Source organism: Grampus griseus (assembly GCF_964374135.1).
Source record: "Grampus griseus genome assembly, chromosome: 7".
NCBI classification, from domain to species: domain Eukaryota; kingdom Metazoa; phylum Chordata; class Mammalia; order Artiodactyla; family Delphinidae; genus Grampus; species Grampus griseus.
The window spans coordinates 98556103-98579099 of NC_139001.1; the positions used below are offsets into that span (position 1 = coordinate 98556103).

The following is a 22997-nucleotide window of genomic DNA, read 5'->3' on the forward strand; positions in this document are numbered from 1 at the left end:
ACGCTACTGCCACGAGGTCTGGGATAGGCCCTGCAGAGCCCCCTGCCAACGCCTGGCCAAGGACGCTGCCCTTAGTTCTCCTGCCTTTGCTCTCTCTCAGTGCCACCTTGTCACACACTGGCCCTGTCCCCAAGGAGACTCCATATGGCTGCGGCCCCTTCCCATCACCCTCTTCCAAATGAGAATCTCATGCCAGGGCAGATGAGTGATGCAGCCCACGTCACATGCTGCACCCTACCTGCAAGGGATTCTGGGAAAGCAAGTTTCTGATCACGACTTTGGGGAAGCAGGACTCAGAGAAGGAAAGTCCCGAGGAGGATTGGCCAAGGTGGCAGAGTAAGAATACCTTGAGCTTACCTCCTCCCACGGGCACACCAAAAGTACAACTATTTACAGAGCAACTACTCATGAGAAGGACCTGAAGATTAGAACAAAAGATCTCCTACAACTAAAGATATAAAGAAGGAAGCACAGGGCTTCCCTGGTGGCGCAGTGGCTGGGAGTCCGCCTGCCGATGCAGGGGACACGGGTTCGTGCCCAGGTCCAGGAAGATCCCACATGCCGCGGAGCGGCTGGGCCCATGAGCCATGGCCACTGGGCCTGCGCGTCCGGAGCCTGTGCTCCGCAACGGGAGAGGCCACAACAGTGAGAGGCCCGCGTACCGCAAAAAAAAAAAAAAAAAAAAAAGAAGGAAGCACAATGAGATGGGTAGGAGGGGCAGAGACACGGTACAGTCAAGACCCACACCCCCAGGTAGGCGACCCACGAATGAGAGGATAATTACGACTGCCGACCTTCTCCCAAGGAGCGAGGGGTCGAAGCCCCGCATCGGGCTGTCTAGCCCAGGGTCCCACACCAGGAAGACAAGCCCCCAGAATGCTTGGCTTTGGAGGCCAGTGGGGCTTACTTTTGGGGGAGCCACAGGCTGTGGGAAACAGAGACTCTACTTTTAAAGGATGCACATAAAATCTCATATATTCTAGGACCCAGAGCAAAAGCGGTAATTTGAAAGGAGCCTGGGTCAGACCCACTTGTCGATCTTGGAGGCAACTGGGAATCACTCTAGGTACACAAATGCTAGCATGAGCCATTCAGGGAAGTTCATCCTAACATGAGGACACTACTGAGAAGCTCCAATCTGGAATCCTCCCTCTAGTTTATTAGTCCTGGGACCCAGCCCAACCCGTCAGCCCGGTCAGCACCAGTCCTGGGATGTCCCAGGCCAAGGAACTAGTTGGGTGGAGACACAGCTCTGCCCGCCAGCAGGCTGGCTACCATAGTACCTCATTTTCTCCCAGCTGCCTCAGGCCTGACCTCACCCACCAGAGGGTCCAGGACCTGGCACTAGCTCTAGGATACAGCATCATCCACTAGCAAGCAAACACCAGACTGGAGACCCCCAGGGCCCCAGCCTCGCCCATCAGCAGGTGGACACAAGCCTGAGGACCACCATGACCCTGCAAAAGCAGAGACAAGACCAGGCCCACCCACCAGCAGGCCAGCAACAACCCAGGATCAATACCCCCCACCATAGCCCTGCCCACCAGCAAGCTAAAACTACCCCGGACTCCCAGCCCCTGCAGCCAGCCATCCCATCCCAGGTCCACCCACAAGTGGGCCAGCACTAGCTCCAGGATTCCCAGGGGCTCCACAGCCACTTACCCACCAGTAGGCCAGCAGCCTCCTCGCAAGGCAGGGCCTGGCAACCAACCAGAGCAGGGGCCACCTATCACACCACCCACAGCAGTCAGCCTAAAATAACAGAAGGACCCATGCAGCCCACATAGTGGGGACCCCTAGAGTATACAGCTCTGGTAACCAGAAGGGACTGCACTGCTGGGCCCCATAGGACATCTCCTACATAAGATCACTTCTCTAAGATCAGGAAATGGAACCAACCTATCAAAAACATAGAAATAAAAGCAGCGAATTAGGCAAAATGAGGCAACAAGGGAATATTTTCCAAACTAAGGAACAAGATGAAATCCCAGAAGAAGAACTAAGTGAAGTTCTTATATGCAATATACCCGATAAAGAGTTAAAGGTAATGACTGTAGAGATGCTCAAAGAACTCAGGAGAACAGATGAACACAATGAGAAATTCAAAAAGGAGCGTAGAAAATATAAAGAAGAACCAACAGAGCTGAAGAATAAAATAACTTAGATTAAAAACACACACACACACACACACACACACACACACATGCTAGAAGGAATCAACAGTGGATCAGATAACACAGGAAGGGAATCAATGAACTGGAAGACAAAGTAGCTCAAGTTGAACAGAAAATTTTAGAAAGAACTTTTAAAAATGAGGGCAGTTTAAGAGACCTCTAGGACAACATCAAGCTTACTAAAATTTGCATTAGAGGGGGTTTCAGAAGGAGAAAAGAGACAGAAAAAGGGACAGAGAACATATTTGAAAACATACTAGCTAAAAACTTCCCTAACCTGGGAAAAGAAACAAACATCCAAGTCCAGGAAGAAAAGAGAGTCTCAAACAGGATAAACCCAAGGAGGACCACGCCAAGACACACTTTAATTAAAATGTCAAAAATTAAAGATAAAGAGAGAATATAAAAGCAGCAAGGGAAAAACAACAAGTCATATACAGGGTAATTCCCAAAAGCCTAGCAGCTAACGTTTAAGCAGAAACTCTGCAGGCCAGAAGGGAGTAGCACAATATATTTAAAGTGATGAAAGGGGAAAATCTACAACCAAGAATACTCTAAAAAACAGGTTCTCATTCAGATTTGATGGAGATCAAAAGTTTTACAGACAAGGATAAGCTAAAATATTTCAGCACCATGAAACTAGCTTTACAAGAAATGTTAAAGGGAATTCTCAAGCAGAAAAGAAAAGGCCACAACTAGAAATACAAAAATTATGAAAGGAAAAATCTCATTGGTAAAGGCAAATATAGAGCAAAGGTAGTAAATTAACCATTTATAAAGCTAGTAGGAAGGTTAAAGACAAAAGTAATAAAATCATCTACACCTACAATAAGTAGTTAAGGAATACACAAAATAAAAGCATGCAAAATATGATGTCAAAAAGAGTAAACATGGAAGGTACAAATACACGGTTGTTAAAATGTGTTCAAACTTAAGAGATCAGCAACTTAAAACAACCACAAAGATAGATTCCTATATATAAACCTCATAGTAATCACAAACCAAAAATCTATAATAGATACACACAAAAAATGAGAAAGTAAAATCCAAACAAAACACTAAAGATAATCATCAAGCACAACAGAACAGAGCAAAAGAAGAACAAAAAACCCCTCAAAAACAACTCCCCTAAATTAACAAAACGGCAATAAGTGCATACCTATCAATAAGTACTTTAAATGTAAATGGACAAAATGCTACAATCAAAAGACACAGAGTGGCTGAATAAATACAAGATTCATATGTATGCTGCCTGCAAAAGACTCACTTCGGATCTAAAGACACACACATGTGTTAAATGAGATGGAAAAAGGTATTCCATGCAAATGGAAACAAAGAGAGCCAGGGTAGCAATACTTATATCAGACAAAATAGACTAAGTCAAAGATTGTTGCTGAGACAAAGAAGGATACTACATAATGATCAAGGGATCAATCCAAAAAGAAGATATAACAATTGTAAATATGTATGCACCCAACATAGGAGCACCTCAATACACAAAGATTAACAGACACAAAGGAAGAAACTAACAGTAACACAATAATAGTAGGAGACTTTCACACCCCACTTACCTCAATGGACAGGTCACCCAGACAGAAAATCAGTAAGAAAACCTGGCCCTAACATTACACTGTTAATAGATATGTATAGAACACTCCATCCAAAAGCAGCAGAATATCTATTCCTTCCAAGTGCACATGGAACATTCTCCAGGATAGATTACATGCTAGTCCACAAACAAGTGTTAGTAAATTTAAGCAGATTGAAATCATATCATTCTGACCACAATGCTATGAGACTAGAAATCAACCTCAAAAAAAAAAAAAAAAAAAAACTGGAAAAAGCACAAACACATGCAGGCTAAACAATATGCAACTAAACAACCAAAGGGCCACTGAAGAAATCAAAGAGGAAATCAAAAAATACCTAGAGACAAACAAAAACAAAAACACAATGATCCAAAATCTATGGGACACAGAAAAAGCAGTTCTAAGAAAGAATTTTGTAGCAATAAAAGTCTACCTCAGGAAACTAGAAAAATGTTAATTAAACAACCTAACAATACACCTAAAGGAACTAGAAGAAGAAGAACAAACAAAACCCAAAATTAGTAGAAGGAAAGAAATAATAAAAATCAGAGCAGAAATAAATGAGATAGACACTAAACAACAATCAAAAAGAGTAATGTAACAAAACCTGGTTCTTTAAAAAGATTAACAAAACTGATAAACCTTTAGCTAGACTCAATAGGAAAAAAAGAGAGAGGACCCAAATCAATAAAATCAGAAATAAAAAATGAGAAGGTATATCTGACAACACTGAAATACAAAGGATCATAAGAGACTATTACAAACAACTATATGCCAATAAAATGGACAAGCTAGAAGAAATGGACAAATTCCTAGAAATGTACAATCTCCCAAGACTGAACCAGGAAAAAACAGAAAATATGAACAGACCAATCCCAGTAATTAAACTGAATAAGAAAGAAAAAAAAAAAACTCCGGACAAAGAAAATCCAGGACCAGATGGCTTCACAGGTGAACTCTATCAAACTTTTAAAGAAGAGTTAACACCAATCCTTCTCATATTATTGACAAAAACTGCAGAGGAAAAAATGCTTCTGAATTCATTCTATGAGGCCAGCATCACCCTGATAGCAAAACCAGAAAAAAATATCACACACACACAAAATTACAGGCCAATATCACTGATGAACATAGATACTAAAATTCTCAAGAAAATGTTAGCAAACTGAATTCAATATTACATTAAAAGGATCATACACCAATGACCAAGTGGGATTTATCCCAGGGATACAAAGATGGGTCAGTATCCACAAATCAATCACTGTGGTACACCCCATTAACAACCTGAAGAATAAAACCCATATGATCATCTCAATAAATAGAGAAAAAACTGTGACAACATCCATTTATGATAAGAACTCTTCAGAATGTGGGTATGGAGGGAACATACCTCAACATAATAAAGACCATATATGACAAGCCCACAGTTAACATCATACTCAACAGTGAAAATGAAAGCATTTCCTCTAAGATCAGGAACCAGACAAGGATGCCCACTCTTGCCACTTTTATTCAACATGGTATTGGAAGCCCTAGCCATAGCAATCATTCAAAAAAAAAAACAAAAACAAAGGAATCCAAATTGGAAAGGAAGAATTAAAACTGTCACTGTTTGCAGATGACATGGTGTTAAACATAGGAAATCCTAAAGATGTCACCAAAAACCTACTAGAGGGCTTCCCTGGTGGCGCAGTGGTTGAGACTCCGCCTGCCGATGCAGGGGACACGGGTTCGTGCCCCGGTCCGGGAAGATCCCACATGCCGTGGAGCGGCTGGGCCCGTGAGCCATGGCCGCTGAGCCTGTGCGTCCGGTGCCTGTGCTCCACAACGGGAGGGGCCACAACAGTGAGAGGCCCCTCTCAACAGTGAGAGGCCCCACATACCACACAAAAAAAGCTGGTTCTTTGAGAAGATAAACAAAATTGATAAACCTTTAGCCAGACTCATCAAGAAAAAAAGAGAGAGGACTCAAATCAATAAAATTAGAAATGAAAAAGGAGAGATTACAACTGACACCGCAGAAATACAAAGGATCATACGACACTACTACAAGCAACTATATGCCAATAAAATGGACAACCTGGAAGAAATGGAAAAATTCTTGGAAAAGTACAACCTTCCAAAATTGAACCAGGAAGAATTAGAAAATATAAACAGACCAATCACAGGTAATGAAATTGAAACTGTAATTAAAAATCTTCCAACAAACAAAAACCCAGGACCAGATGGCTTCACAGGCGAATTCTATCAAACATTTAGAGAAGAGCTAACATCCATCCTTCTCAAATTCTTCCAAAAAACTGAAGAGGGAGAAACACTTCCAAATTCATTCTACGAAGCCAACATCATCCTGATACCAGACCCAGACAAAGATATCACAAAAAAAGAAAATTACAGACCAATATCACTGATGAACATAGATGGAAAAATCCTCGACAAAATACTAGCAAACAGAATCCAACAACACATTGAAAGGATCATACACCACGATCAAGTGGGGTTTATCCCAGGGATGCAAGGATTCTTCAACATACACATAATAATTAATGTGATACAACATATTAACAAATTGAAGAATCAAAACCATATGATCATTTCAAGAGATGTGGAAAAATCTTCTGACAAAATTCAACACCCATTTATGATAAAAAAAAAACCTCTCCAGAAAGTGGGCATAGAGGGAACCTAGCTCAACATACTAAAGGCCGTATGTGACAAACCCACAGAAAGCATCATACTCAATGGTGAAAAAGAGCATTTCCTCTATGATCAGGAACAACACAAGGATGTCCGCTCTTGCCACTATTATTCAACATAGTTTTGGAAGTCCTAGCCAAGGCAATCAGAGAAGAAAAATAAATTAAATGAATACAAATTGGAAAGGAAGAAGTAAAACTGTCACTGTTTGCAGATGACATGACACTATAAATAGAAAATCCTAAAGATGCCACCAGAAAACTAGTAGAACTAATCAATGAGTTTGGTAAGTTTGCAGGATACAAAATTAATGCACAGAAATCTCTTGCATTCCTATACATTAATAATGAAAGATCAGAAAGAGAAATTAAGGAAACAATCCCATTTACTATCACAACAAAAAGAATAAAATACCTAGGAATAAACCTACCTAAGGAGGCAAAAGAGCTGTACTCAGAAAAATATAAAACACTGATGAAAGAAATTAAAGATAACATAAACAGATGGAGAGATATACCATGCTTCCTGAATTGGAAGAATCAATATTGTGAAAATGACTATAGTACCCAAAGCAATCTACAGGTTCAATGCAATCCCTATCAAATTACCAATGGCATTTCTCACAGAATTAGCACAAGAAATTTTACAATTTGTATGGACACACAAAAGACCCCGAATAACCAAAGCAATCTTAAGAAAGAAAAACGGAGCTGGAGGAATCAGGCTCCCTGACTTCAGACTATACTACAGACTATACTATAAAGCTAGAGTAATCAAGACAATATGGTACTGGTACAAAAACAAAAATATAGATCAATGGAACAGGACAGAAAGCCCAGAGATAAACCCACACACATATGGTCACCTCATCTTTGACAAAGGAGGCAAGAATATACAGTGGAGAAAAGACCGCCTCTTCAATAAGTGGTGCTGGGAAAAATGGACAGCTACATGTACAAGAATGAAATTAGAACACTCCCTAACACCATACACAAAAATAAACTCAAGATGGATTAAAGACCTAAATGTAAGACCAGACACTGTAAAACTCTTAGACGAAAACATAGGCAGGACGCTCTATGACATAAATCACAGCAAGATCCTTTTTGACCGACCTCCTAGAGAAATGGAAATAAAAACAAAAATAAACAAATGGGACTTAATGAAACTTCAAAGCTTTTGCACAGCAAAGGAAACCATAAACAAGACTAAAAGACAACCCTCAGAATGGGAGAAAATATTTGCAAATGAAGCAACTGACAAAGGATTAATCTCCAAAACATACAAGCAGCTCATGCAGCTCAATATCACAAAAACAAACAAGCCAATTCCAAAATGGGCAGAAGACCCAAATAGACATTTCTCCAAAGAAGACATACAGATGGCCAAGAAATACATGAAAAGATGCTCAACATCACTAATCATTAGAGAAATGCGAATCAAAACTACAATGAGGTAACACCTCACACCGTCAGAATGGCCATTATCAAAAAATCTACAAACAATAAATGCTGGAGAGGGTGTGGAGAAAAGGGAACCCTTCTGCACTGTTGGTGGGAATGTAAATTGATACAGCCACTATGGAGAACAGTATGGAGGTTGCTTAAAAAAACAAAAAACAGAACTACCGTATGACCCAGCAATCCCTCTACTGGGCATATACCCTGAGAAAAGCATAATTCAAAAAGATACATGTACCACAATGTTCATGGCAGGACTATTTACAATAGCCAGTATGTGGAAGCAACCTAAATGTCCATCAACAGATGAATGGATAAAGAAAACGTGGCACATGTATACAATGGAATATTACTCAGCCATAAAAGGGAATGAAATTGAGTTATTTGTAGTGAGGTGGATGGACCTAGAATCTGTCATACAGAGTGAAGTCAGTCAGAAAGAGAAAAACAAATACCATATGCTAACGCATATATATGGAATTTTAAAGAGCAGTACTGATGAACCTAGTGGCAGGGCAAGAATAAAGACGCAGATGTGGAGAATGGACTCGAGGGCACGGCGGGGGAAGGGGAAGCTGGGATGAAGTAAGAGAGTAGCATCTATATATATACACTACCAAATGTAAAATGGATGGCTAGCGGGAGGCTGCTGAATAGCACAGGGAGATCAGCTTGGTGCTTTGTGACGACCTAAAGGGATGGGATAGGGAGGGTGGGAGGGAGGCTCAAGAGGGAGGGGATATGGGGATATACGTATACCTGTAGCTGATTCACTTTGTTGTACAGTAGAAACTAACACAACATTATAAAGCATTTATACTCCAATAAAGATGTGGAAAAAAAAATCCACGTACCCAAGACTTTTCTTATAAGTTGCTTAAAATAAGCAAAATTAAAAGCTTCCAACTAGTAAAAAACAACAAAAAAAAAAAAAAAAACACCACAGGACTTCCCTGGTGGTGCAGCGGTTAAGAATCCGCCTGCCAATGCAGGGGACATGGGTTCGAGCCCTGGTCCAGGAAGATCCCACATGCCGCAGATCTTCTAAGCCTGTGCATCACAACTACTGAGCTTGTGCTCTGGAGCCCACGAGCCACAACTACTGAGCCCGCACGCCTAGAGCCCATGCTCTGCTACAAGAGAAGCCACTGCAATGAGAAGCCTGCGTACCACAACAAAGAGTAGCCCCCACTCGCCACAACTAGATAAAAGCCCACGTGCAGCAACAAAAAAACCCAACGCAGCCAAAACTAAAAATAAATAAATTAATTTTAAAAAAAACAAGGAGATATCACCTGACATCTTTCAAAATGGCTATTATCAAAAAGACAACAAATAACGTGGGGTGATGAGGATGTAGCGAAAAGTGAACCCTCATGCACTGCTGGTGAAGTTATTATGGAAAATAGTATGAATATTCCTCAAAATATTAAAAACAGTACTATCATACCATCCAGCAATTCCACTCCTTAGTATCCAAAGAAAACAAAAACACTTGTTCAAAAAGTTATACACACCCCCATGTTCATTTCAACATTATTTACAATAGCCAAGATATGAAAGCAACCTAAATGCCCATCAACAGATGAATGGATAAAGAAGATATGCATATATATATATATATATACAAACACACACACATATATATATATAATGGGATATTAGTCATAAAAAAGAATGAAATCTTGCCATTTACGACAACATGGATAGACACAGAGGGAAGTATGCTAAGTGAAATAAGTCAGACAGAGAAAGACAAATACCTTATGATTTCACTTGTATGTGGACTCTAAAAAACAAAACAAATGAACAAGTATAACAAAACAGAAACAGAGTCATCCATACAGAAAACCAACAGGTAGTTGCCAGAGAGGGTAGAGAGAAATGTATGAGGGAGATTAAGAGGTACCAACTTCCAGATGCAAAATAAATGAGTCACAGGTATGAAACGTACAGTTGGAGGAACATAATCAATTATTTTGTAATACCCTGGTATAGTGACAGATGGTAACTAGACTCACGGTTATCTTTTGGAAATGTGTAGAAATAGTGAATCACTACGCTGTGTACCAGGAACGAACACAGTGTTGTCAATCCATTATTGTGGCAAAATAAACAAACTCATAGAGAAAGACATCAGATTCGTGGCAGGGGGAAAGGGTAGGGAGAAATTGGATGCAGGTAGTTAAAAGGTACAAACCTCCATTTATAAGATAAATAACTAATAGGGATGTAATGTGCAACATGATAAATATAATGAACACAGCTGTACCTTATATATGAAAGTTGCTAAGAGAATAAATCCTAAGAGTTCTCATTGTAAAGGCAAACATTTTTTTCTATTTCTTTAATGTTGTATCTACAGAAGACGATGGATGCTCTCTAAACTTATTTAACATTTCATGATGTATGGAAGTCAAATCATTATGCTGTACACCTTAAACTTACACAATACTGTATGTCAATTGTATCTCAATAAAACTGGAAGAAAAAAAAGAGAGCAGAGTTTCCCTGGTGACGCAGTGGTTGAGAGTCCGCCTGCCAATGCAGGGTACACGGGTTCGTGCCCCGGTCCGGGAAGATCCCATATGCTGCGGAGTGGCTGGGCCCGTGAGCCATGGCCACTGAGCCTGCGCGTCTGGAGCCTGTGCTCCGCAACGGGAGAGGCCACAACAGTGAGAGGCCCGCATACCACACACACACAAAAAAAAAAAAATGCTGGTGCCCAGAACCAGTTTACTTTATAAGCCGCCATTACCCGCCACTCTTCATCAAGGGTATTTTTAGGCTTCCTTCTACAAGGCTCCACCTCTATACTTTGATGCCCCAACTAGAGAAATATTAAGCTCCTCGAAGGGGAGAATGAGCATCCTGATCTCTAAAGTCTAAATGACACCATACACATTTTAGGATTTCGTAAAGCGCTAAAGTGAGGAGAATTTAGAGCAGGGTGAAGCCGGTCCAGGAAGGCTTCCTGGAGGAAGGGGCCTTCAAGAGATTCAGTAACGAGAAAAACTCCAGGTCCAAGAAGGAGAACAGGCTACTTCTACACAAGTTTTCTTCACCCTCTGGAAAGCAAACTTCCCTTGCCTCCCCTGTCGAGACAAACTTGAAAAACAGTGACAACACATCAGCTGTCCTCTAAATATACAAAACATGCAGCTGTCAGTTCAACATGATATTTCATCCTTCAGAACTGTGGCACATAGAAAGTCGACCCATAAATTTCCCAGAAAGCTTTGTTTCTGCTGAGTAGATCAAGTCTTCCAAAGAGTAATAATATGTAAAGCCAGAGACCAAATGAGTTTGCTTCTACCCCAATACCCTGTGTGTAGTGTTTTATTTCTAAGGTAAGCTGGATTTTTTTCCCCTTCACTAGAGAAAGAAGACGGCTTTTCTCTACAAATCCAAGGAACCTTATCCCCCAACTGGGCCTGACTCCCACGTATGCATGCCTTTGGTTTCCAGTATGATGCTGCCGCCTCCTGATGCCCGTCTGTCAGATCCTGGTACCACCACTGCTGTCCAGCTACCCAGCCACTCTTGAGATGTGTAAAGCAGCCTGATGAGATGTCTGGCAGGCTCCTGCCGGCCAGAATGGCTCTTACACACAGTTAAGTGCAAACAGGAAATGTTGGCAAGTTTCTCAGTTGGCAGAAACCCTAAACATCAGAAAATGGTAAAGTTTGTTAGCCTGAGACATTTCTCGTACTCAGATTTGCTTTCAGCACTGGGGTTGGCTCCCACTGTCCACCCCCGCTTTTTCCACTTGAAGCTAAACGATGAAGAATGTAAGCGCTCTGCTCCAGTGCGAAGGCTCTGGAAAGTAGCAAAGCTGCCCAGACATTCACTGATTCACCCAACTTTCGTTCAGCACTTTCTAAGTGCCAGGCTCTGAGGAAAAAGAGCTACCCAAAGCAAGATAATTAAAAGATGAATCTACCACAGTCCTCCTCTTTTGACAACCAAGGTATCCATGGGTTCAAAATTCCAGATGATGGGACTCAAACCTGCAAATTTTGAATTCCCCAAATAAGAGTCTAAAAGTCCAGAGAAACTCCCATGGTGCCCTGGATCGTGGTAAATTTCCTAATCACTGAGCCTTAGCAGGTGTCCAGTAAATGGCGGGTGAATCCAGGAACGGCTGGGCCATGGGTACAGGTCTTAGAAGGCGGGACGTTTCACAGAGAAGCTTCTAGAGATTAGGTTTGGAAGATATATCTAAGGCAGGACATGTGTCTACCTTGGAGCCCCTTATCAGCGTTCAGGGAATGTATCCGTTTTCTACTGTTACATAACAACATCTATTTATTAGCTCACATGTCTGTAGATCAGAACTCCAGACCCGGCATGGCTGAGATCTCTGCTCAGGGACTCATGGTATCAGCCAGGCTGAATTCTTTTCTGAAGGTTCTGGGGGGAAATCCACCTCTCAGCTCATTCAGATACCCACTTCTTTCCCAGCACTCAGCTCCTAGGGACCACCTACATTACCCGCCAGTGACCCCTCCAGATCTCCAAAGCCAGCAATGGAGAATGTCTTTTACCTCCCACCCCTCTTGTGATTTGAATCTCTGAGGTCTCCTGTCTCTGACTTCTAGACCCAGATTTAAAAGGTCTTGTGACATGATTCAGCCCATGCAGAAAACCTCCCTATTTTAAGGTCAACTGATTCGGGAACTTAATTACTTCTGCAAAATCCCTTCAGGGCAAGACCTTGATTAGTGTTTGATTGAACAAGTGGGAGCAGATGTATGTACACCAGGGCTCAGAAGTCCAGGAGCCATCTCAGATTTCTGCCTACCACAGGGAAGGGGAGGAAAGGCAGGGAGAGGTGAAGGGATTTCCTGAGGATCACAGTTTGTGTGGTCTCCTTCCTACCCAAGCGCAGCACCACTGTCAGGGAATTTCAATCCCAGCACCAAGTAAGCAGTTCACAGCCACTGCGTCCCCAGCCCCGTAGGGTAGTTGGAAGAACTATGAGTGTGCATGGTGCCTGATCTCAGGAAGCCCCAAGAATAGCTGGGAGAGGGCCTTCCCTGGTGGTCCAGTGGTTGGGAATGCATCTTCCAATGCAGGGGACAGGGTTTCGATCCCTGGTCAGGGAACTAGGATCCCACATGCGGTGGGGCAACTAAGCCCCGTGTGCCACAACTACTGAGCTCACATGCCTCAAACACAGAGCCCACGCGCTGCAACGAAGGGCCCGCAACTAAGATCCGATGCAGCCAAAAATAAAATAAATAAAGCAATTCCTTTATAAAAAAAAAAAAAAGAAGGGCTTCCCTGGTGGCGCACTGGTTAAGAGTCCGCCTGCCGATGCAGGGGACACGGGTTCGTGCCCCGGTCCAGGAAGATCCCACATGCCGCGGAGCGGCTGGGCCCGTGAGCCATGGCCGCTACCCTTAGACAAGGCAGTACGTTCCTTTTTGCTTCCGTAGGGTGACAAGCCTTCTGGTTAAGACTTGAGGCAGAGGGCTGCAAGCGAGTGCAAGTTAAGGGGGAAATGAAAACATATCAGTTGAATCAGTTTTCAAAACACTGCCCCCACTGCATCCTCTTTCCATCACCCTGAGGACACCCTTGTCAACAAGTGGTGAAAGGGCCTGCTAAGAAATAATTTTTCGAGTTCTCATTCCATTATCATCCGGTTAAACAGAGTTTAACAAGCACTGTTCACCACCACCTTAATCACTTTCATTTCAGGGTTACTTCTGGCAGGTACATACAGTGAAAGTTGATATTCAGGGGCTGATTAACACAGACTGTTCCCTGGCTCAGGGGAGATAAAATCTCAAATGCCCTCCACGATGGCTTGACTTTTCAGAGGCCTGGAAGAATCAGATCCCTTTCAAGAGAGCATCTTTAGGTTTGAACTAATCAGAAAAATTCTGAGGAATGATAAGTTTCTAGAGGAATGCACACCCAAGGGAAAACAGAACATCATTCCCCAATCCCAAGCTCAGGCGTGTTCAGGTATTTATTCAATCAACAAAACTTCATTGAACATCTGCTGTGTGCCAGCACCTATGCTAGGATGAAGAACGGTGGGGAGTGAGATTAAGAATAGCTCCTGCCCTCAAGGAATCAGAAGGAAGGCAGACATGAATCAAATGATTTCACCATTAAATATAAAATTATTATAACTGTGAGTCTTGTTTCAAGGGAGGTTAAATTAAGTCAGGGAGGATGGGCCATGCTTCCCAGGGGAGATCTGAAGGTGCTCGCTTGGTGAAGGTGCCGGTGGGGTCAGGTAGAGCACGGAGTGAGGCAGAAAAGCATTTCAGGCAGAGAAAACAACACATGCCAAGACCAGGTGGTAAGAGAGAGCCTGGCCATGGTCTACTGAAGGATTTAAAGGGGGTAATGGGGCAGAGAAATTAAGGAATGTTATAGATTGAACTGTGCTCCCCAAATTCATATGGTGAAGCCCTAACCCCCGATGTGACAGTATCTGGAGACAGGACCTTTTGGGAGGTGACTGAGGTTAAATGAGGTCAGAAGGGCAGGGCTCTAAGCTCATTGGACTGGCTTCCTTATAACAAAAAGAAGAGATAAAGAGATCTCCCTGGTGGTGCAGTGGTTAAGAATCCGCCTGCCAACGCAAGAGACACGGGTTCGAGCCCTGGTCTGGGAGGATCCCCCATGCCGTGGAGCAACTTAGCCCGTGCGCCACAACTACTGAGCCTGTGCTCTAGACCCCACGAGCCACAACTACTGAGCCCACGTGCCACAACTACTGAAGCCTGTGCGCCTAGAGCCCATGCTCTGCAACAAGAGAAGCCACCACAATGAGAAGCCCGCACACCACAACAAAGAGTAGCCCCCGCTCAGCGCTACTAGAGAAAGCCTGCGTACGACAACAAAGACCCAACGCAGCCAAAAATAAAAATAAATAAATTTATTAAAAAAAAAAAAAGAGATCTCCCTCTCTGTGCACACAGAGCAAGGGCCATGTGAGGACTCACTAAGAAGGCTGCTATTTGCAAACCAAAGAAGTCTCACCAGAAACCATCCCTGGCATCTCCCGGATCTCAGATTTCTAGCTTCCAGAACTGTGAGAAAATAAACGACTGCTGTTTAAGCCCCACTATCTGTGGTATTTTGTCATGGCAGCTCCGGCAGACTAACACAGTGGGAGAACTGCACCCAATGCAGTTGGAGGGGCAGCCGACCACGAGGTCCTTATGTTAAGGATTTTGATCCTTGACCTAAGAGCCATGGGAAGCCATTAACAGAATTGAACTTGATGGGCCTGAGAATGGGGGCATCAATGGGATCCCAGCAGCTGCAGCACAAACAGCCTAGGTGAGGGGAGATGCAGACATTCCTCCAGTGATGCCACGTCCAATCAAGGTCCCTCAAAGTAGAAAAGGGGCTCCAGGAGCTCAAGCTCTTTTGACAGTCCCTACAAAGGAAGGTGCTATCAGAGAGCAGGGCCCAGGTAAGGCTGAACACATCTATTTACAAGAACTGACAGCAGCAATGGTAACCAGTCTTTTCTTCAGTGCTCAGCACGCAGCCAAGGAGTAGAGGTGGAGAGTCAGGTGGGTTGTTGCAGGGCTGCAGACCAGCAGGGGAGCTGGGCGGAAGGAAACGGCGGAGAGAGATGACAGTGTGATCCAAGTGGTGGGTCAGAGGACCTCGTCTAGTGGGGCAGGACAGGGCTCCTTGACACCCAATTCAATATGCTTCCACTGTGCTGTCTCTACACGCAAATGGCTTTTATTCTGAGTGGTTTTAGCATTAATACGCTGAACGCATTGCTCGACGAAGGCTTCTGCTGTCTTATTACACTTTGGCAGCCCCCATGAGGCATGCAACTAAGACAGACGAACAGGCTTGCTAATGAATGGGAACTGGCATTCCCATATTCCCTTCCACGGGAACGATGCATCTCTCCAACAGAGAAGTGCAATCTTTGAGGCAGCCTGATTATACAAATAAAGCAACATTATTATATGTGTCTGAGAGGGTGATCACAGGACACTTGCAATTTATGACAGATATCACAAGTAGAAAAATAAACATGAAACACCATTTAGTATAGTCCCATCCACCCCAGTAAAGGGGGGAGGAGAACAGAGGCAGCAAGCCGAAGACTCGAGGCAAAACTTTTGTCCTGAAGTAGCCAAATGTGTGAGGCAAAATAATCTCTCACTCTAAAAATGTCAGTAATTTAATTCTGGTGATACTTCCTTTAGAGACTGAGTTGGCTTAGCCCTCTACACCACAGAAATAGCCTTTACTAAGAAAATTAATGACACAAACATGATAGTAACGTCAGAATTTAAACTAGTCAGGAAAACAATTATTTAAAAATTCTCTGGGCTCTTCAGAGCATTTTAAGGCATTCATTTTCATGTAATCAGTTGATATACACAAGGGTATAGAGATTGACTTTTCAATTAATTATATTTCTGCATATGGCCTGTGTGAGGGGTGCAGAATTTCCTGAAGTCAATGAAAGGGAAGCTAGAGAAACACAGGAATCAAATGACAAGCCACTGACAAAGGAAGGTCTGGCCGAATTAAACCAGTTAATCCTGAAACAATGGGAAATTGACAAGGATGATGCTAGGACAGGTACTTCAATGAGGATGAATTAAATAGCAATGAATTAAGAGAAGCTCTTGGGAGTAAGCTTTCTTTATAATCTTGCTGTTCTAGAAAATCAAACACAATGGCTATCACAACTATTTTGTCAGAAAAATTACAAGTGAAGCACTTGTTTCATTCTGAAAAGAATTATTATAAGAATTCACATATGATTAGAAACTATGTTTGATAAAATATAAGACAAATTTCTTTTCATAATTTTCACTTTTGTTTTTCACAATGACATCCCAATAAAACCTCTTTGCATGGGAAATTTTGGACTCCACTTTAAGAAACTAATTTGAAGAGTTTGTTTCAGGTACTGATTGTGAAGAGGAGCCACTGTCAACATCTCAGCTTCCTTTCTCTGTCTCTCCGGTGAACACCTGACTTTGACCTCACATCTGAGGTCTTAAGACCCAGAGGATATGATTCTGATCTCCTCCTTGCTTCTCTCTGGCCCACCCCACAAATATCCAAATATGCGTCAACCTTCTTTTTAGAGTAGTTCAGTTCAGCAGCAGCTCTCCATTTTTTTTCCATCCAAATACACTTGGGACTAAGTCCATATTCAAGATATTCTCCAAGATCAACCCAAGTTGATGTGCAATTCCCATCACTCTCTGTGGCTCCTCCCCTTTCCCTCTGACTCAAGAGAGCAAATCAGAATGCAAAAAAAAAGTGTACCTATTATAGAGTCCTAAGCCTCTATGATGTTTCTTTAATTTCGTAATTTCACAATTATCTGTAATAAAATTTTCTATGGTTGAAAGCCCATCACTACCCTACAGGTCCTTAGGAGGTAGCTGTAACCTAGCCCCAATCACTTTACACTCTTGAAAGTTACAAATTACAACTCTTTGTTTAAACTACACTTGTTCCACTTTGAGTGGGGGACATCTGACACATGTGCAAAAGACACAGGCACGAGTGTCTGTGGACCTGGGTGCCCCACGCATTGAAAATAACTCCAAGTGAGAGTTCAGAAATATAAGATGGAAGGTCTGGGAAGAGAAAAAAAAAAAAAAAAACATGGAAGGTCTGGGAAACCCTCTTGAAAGGAAGGCTCATTTTGCATATTCTCAACATCTAAGGTATAAAGAGACAAATGCACCAGTTCCTTGCCTCCAGAAGAGACAGGAATCCAGACCAGGCAACCTCTGTTCTGGCATGGGACAAGTCATATTAGCCGTGACCGTGCAAAAAGAAATAAGTCTAGTACTGATTTCTCACTGAGCTGACAAGAGGCAAGAAGGGACACTCATGTGTCCAGAAATGTGTACTTTCACATTATTATTGCTTTCTCCTGCAAATTGCTTGAGAGCTAGGAGGTGTCCCCGCATCTCTTTCCCTCCCAGAGTTCCCAATTTGTTTTCATTATTCACCAGCCCAGCGCCTCAGCTATTGTGAGGCACAATAGCAAAAGATGCAGAAAGGAAAATTAATATGTTCTACATAGACTTCCTCATCTTGGGTAGATTTATGAATTTCCCTTCTGTTATGCAGAAGTTAGTATTTTTAACAATGAGGGGGAAAATTCCTTAATTGTTTTTTTTATTGCCTCCAGAGCTCCAAAGACATCTTGTGCTGTGTTGTCATTTACATTTCACATTAAATGCAAAATATGTTTGAAATGAGCAAATATTTGTTTTAATTTGATACATCTGTTAACGCAAGTGCTAAAAAGACAGCTAAATCACTATGTTAAATGCAGCAATTTGTAAACAATTTACATATTCATTTATTCTGGGTTAAAAATGCCCCAAAGCATAAGTTTTATGAAACACAAAATAATTGCATCGCATCAATCTGATGGATGCAGGGCATGATTTCTTCCTCTTCACTCCATTAGTTTATTTCCTAACTTGTTAATTAGTGAGGCTCCTATTTTTAAAAGCTCTTTGAAATTCACTGGGAGTGGGAACAGTTGCAAGAACTGCTTTGGAAACCTACTGCAGAGGAAATGGGCTAAATAATGCTAAATTCCCCCAAGACATTATCACACATTGAGCACCTGATTGCCATTCAACAATCTATGCTGGGAACACAGTGGGTGATTAATACACAGTTGTTACAAGGAAGCCGGAGAGAAGAAGGAAAGAACGAGGGCTGCTGAGAGAACAGACTCATTCCAGGTGATTACTAATTGGATGAGATGATCTCCAAGTTCCTATTTGTCTCTACACAAAAGTCTGTGACATTCTGATTTTATGTCTGAATGGAGACACAACTCCAACATGGAGACGGACTTCAACTTGGAACAATACCCGCTAGGAGAAGAGACATCTATTCAGAGAAATTTAAATTTTTTAAATAAAAAGAGATTGGTACAATAGAGAACAAAGATGAATCAATTATTTTTTTCCTTGGTCAAATGCAGTCTTAATTCCTAAATTAGGGTGGGAGATTAAAAAAGTAAAGTCATTCATACTAAAGTATTAAATTACTGCTAAAAGTTTAAAATATGCCTAAGGGTATATGGCAGAAAGAAGAACTAGTCTTTCAATAGAGCAAATCCAATGTCCGTTTCTTCCTGGAATATTCTGGGTAGAAGCCAATGGGTGAGAGAGATTGAGTTGGGTTGGGTGCCCTTCCTAAGTCCCTAGACAATGTCACCTGCTACAGACGCCTTACTCCAATTTCCAGAAAGGCTGCAACACCTTATCAAAGTTCTGCTTTATTTCATTTTCCTTTCCCCATGAGCCTGTGAAAAAGCCACAGGCAGCCACTCATTTCCCTGCCCTTGTAATGGCAAAGAACAAATCTGACTCCATCTTGGATCTGTTTCTTTTACTTTAACCTTTGTATTCTATTGGTTTTTGCCACAAGAATGCTGCCTACAGCCTGAAATATACAGGATGGCCCACTCTCAAGGCTCTGACCTTTCAAGATATAACATGTTTCCATTCATATAGAGATAAAAAGTTGCAGAACAGAGAATAACATCTGTCTTGTTGGAGGTTTACAGGAACCTCCTGACCTGACCTACATGTACAGCTGCAAGAACAAAGGATTCCGGCACCAAGAAGTTTGCAACAAGCAGCCACACCCCCTCCCCCTTAAATATAAAAGAAGTTTGAACTCTAACTCGGGTAAGATGGTTCTTTGGGACACTAGCTCACCATCTTCTCGCTCTGCTGGCTTTCTGAATAAAGTCATTATTCCTGGCCCCAACATGTCATCTCTCAATTTACTGTCCTGCTGTGCGGCCAGCAGTGTGAACTTGGACTCGGTAACACGCTGAGAACCAAGCTTAGAATCCGGGAGCTGCACTTGAGTGCATTTGAACTAGGTCTTCTCTAAGCCTGAAACTGCTCCTCTAGGAAATGGAAATATAAGCCAAGAGCACAGCACCTGATGCAGAGTCGGCATCCCCAAACCACAAACTCCCTCCTGTCATTTCGCACAGACCCAGAGTAAAGTCAGGTCAGTTGTACGGACACACCAGAAGCCAGGGGCATGGCTGGGACAATACCCAGTTCTTTCCATTTCTCTTCAAGTGCCTTCCAATTTTCTTTCCTAACTCCTTGCCCTAGAACCTGTTTCTCAGGTCTCCCACACCAAAACAAACAGCACCATGATTTATTCCTTCTCTGATGCCACACTGGAAAGGGAGCTGGGGAAAAGGGGAAACATTGTCCTAACAGCTCCCCCTTGACTCACACACACCCACAAGGATATCTTTTTCTTTTTTCCGCTAAAAGACATTTTTAAAAACTCTTTGCCCCAGTCCATTTTGTGTGTCTCCATGAAAGCCCACCAGGCCCCTCTTCTGAGGCCTTGGGGGGCTACTAATCATGGGCCCCTTCCTTCCTGGCACACAGGAGGATCTGACTTTAAATATTTGCATCACAAGAAAAGTTTGGAAAACGAAGCGAGTTCTCTGAAAGGGAATTGGTATTTGGGATGATCAATCAAGTCTCGGGAAATCTGTGAAGCCAGATTTTCTGAATCAGACAAACAAGCCAGCCGGTCCAGCCATGTTTCTGTGTTAAGAAACAGATCCACCAGGGCAAACACGCCAGCACTACCTTGGGGAGTGTGTGTCTGAGAGCTCCAGTTTCTTAAGACTTGGGTAGGAAATCACTTTGGGGGAACAGAGTCCCAGCCTGTGTGTGTTCCCGACAGCCTCGTTTCTACAAAGGAGGAGAAAAATGGGAACACAATCTAATTGCCTGAGAAAGGTTCTCCAGGATAAAGATGGGCTAGATAAGGATGCTGCCTTCCATCTTCACAGAACTGGGTCCTTCTCAAAGGACTTTCACCTGTCTCATATTACCTAACCGGACCCTCAGATTTCTCAGTGTTATCTTCCATTTTACCCAAGCTATTTTGTGACTTGGCCAGCCATCGCGCAGCTGCCACTGCGGAACATACCCAGCCCTTCTGACTGCTGGGCTAATACTCTTTTGACCATAACCCAAGTCCCCAAAGCAGAGAGAAGAAACATGCAGAGGCTCAGAACCATGCCTCTTCAGCCTCAACGAACTGAGGTTCACGCTCTTAAGGCAAGGCTTGGGTTTAGAGGACCGCGGGCGGTGACGGGGGGTACGGGGTGGGGGGGTGAGGGCGGCTCCCAGGAGGCCCTCCACCCAGGACTCACTCAGGAAGATGATGGTCTGCCTCCGGGCGCTCCTGTTCTCCTCGCTCTCCGACTTCCTCACCTGCAGCTGCTGCCCCTGGGCGGCCAGCGTGCCCTGCTTACTCCTCGTGAGCGCCTGCATCATGCTCCAGCACATGAAGGCCACGGAAGCCAGGACCACGAGGTAGATGACGAAGGCACCGAAGATGCTGGCCTGGAACACGGTCCAGCGGCTGGAGAGGTTGGTACAGATGGACATGTTGGAAATCGCCGGTTGCTCGTGGTGGCGGGTACGGGAGCGGTTGCACGTGAGACCGCGGTGACTGGGCGCGCTCGCCAAGGGGTACTCGACTCCCATGGCGAAAAGCAAAGGCAACGCCACCAGGGCGGAGGTGACCCAGACGAAGCCGATGAGCAGCTTCACCTGGCAGGGCCCCGACATGGCCTTATACCGGAAGGGGTGGCAGATGGCGATGTAGCGCTCGAAGCTGAGCGTCAGGACGTGCAGCAGCGTCGCGTAGCTGCAGGCCTCGAAGAGGAACGTGTGAAGCTTGCAGGGCACGGTGTAGCTGGGCGTGGTCAGGGGATTCCAGATGATGCTGTAGAACTCCACGGGCATGCCGATGACGAAGACCAGGATGTCGGAGCAAGCCAGGCTCACCATGTGATCCGTCACCTCCTTCTGCAGGTAGCCCTTCTTCTGCAGCACCTGGGTGACCCGAATGGTGACGCTATTCCCCAGGACGCCCACCACGAAGATGGCCAGGTACACCAGAATGAGGGTGATTTTGATCCAGGAGGCCACCTCGAACCCGGGAACGTGGCTGTGGTCGATGACCTGGGAACAGTCACTGCCAGGACGGCTGGGCGAAGCCATGAGGAAGGCAGCCAGCCAGGCCGCGGCGTCCAAAGACCTTCTGAACTCCCTTTCTTCCTACCCGCGCGGCCCGAAGTTCTCGGCCGCAACTCACTAGCGTGGGTGCAGGGCTTTTTCGAGCTCACCTGGGCAAGGTAACAGGCTTTCGGGTGCTTTCACGGAAACTTCCCGGAGCAGCCCAACCTAGCCGAGGCTGGAGGCGTCCGAGGGTGGGGTTTGGGAGGTGGGGGTGTGTATCTGGGCGAGGCGGGGAGAGCGCGGAGGAAGGAGGTTCCAATCTCGCTGCAGCCAGTGAGCCCGCAGCCCCCAGCGCGCAGGCCCTTCCCTTCTCTGTCCCCGGCGCTCCGCTCCCGGCTGCCTGGCCCTGGCGCGCCAAACCCACCCACCTGGAGCACCCTCTCCCGAACGGCTGGAGGCGGGGTGGTCAGCGATTAATCATTAACCGCCGCCGCCTGTGCTCCCGGCCGCAGACCCAGCCCAGCGGGGGCGTGCTCAGCTCACAGACATGGTCCAGACACCAGATCTTGGCCCCGGAGCACGGGGCGACGGGTGGCCCCATCTTCCCCGCCGCCCACGCGGCCACCGCCGAGTCAGCGTCGCCGTCCGGTCCCACGCGCATCCCACCGCGTGGGGCACAGCCGGGGGGCAGCTGCAGTGCGCTCCCGGGCTTAGGCGCGGAAAGACCAAACCGCCCCCTCCTGCCCTGGGGTCCCTTCGAAGGTTTGGGCCACCACGGCCAGTTTGGGGGACGGGGGACGGCTGGACCCGGGCGCCCGCCTCGGTCGCTGGCCAGTTGGCGGGGCCGCCCTGGCGCAGCCGGCAAGCTTTCGCCTCCTTGGTGCCCTGCCGTCGGGCCCTGGGGTGTTGGCACTGGACGGTTAGGCTGTGCGCTGGCTGGAGCCGCTGCTCCAGGAAGTCGCCCCCAAGCAGGCTACTAGGTCCCCAGAGAAGCCCTGCATTTCCCCAAAGCTTCCCGGGCGTTCTGCGCAGGGCCTGCCTCACCTTCTTGCCGAAGGACCC

At 44.6% G+C, this 22997-nt stretch overlaps 1 protein-coding gene across 1 annotated transcript in view; it reads right to left on the reverse strand.

The window, feature by feature from the left end:
- The window catches only part of GPR39 (G protein-coupled receptor 39), a gene marked incomplete at its 5' end in the record, with an annotated part of 226192 nt that extends 204215 nt beyond the window's left edge, over positions 1–21977 (reverse strand). Inside the window, one exon of the mRNA XM_082658895.1 lies at positions 21122–21977. Coding sequence (XP_082515021.1) covers positions 21122–21977 — 856 coding nt within the window. The remainder of the gene's footprint in view (positions 1–21121) is intronic.
- Positions 21978–22997: the final 1020 nt, after the last annotated feature.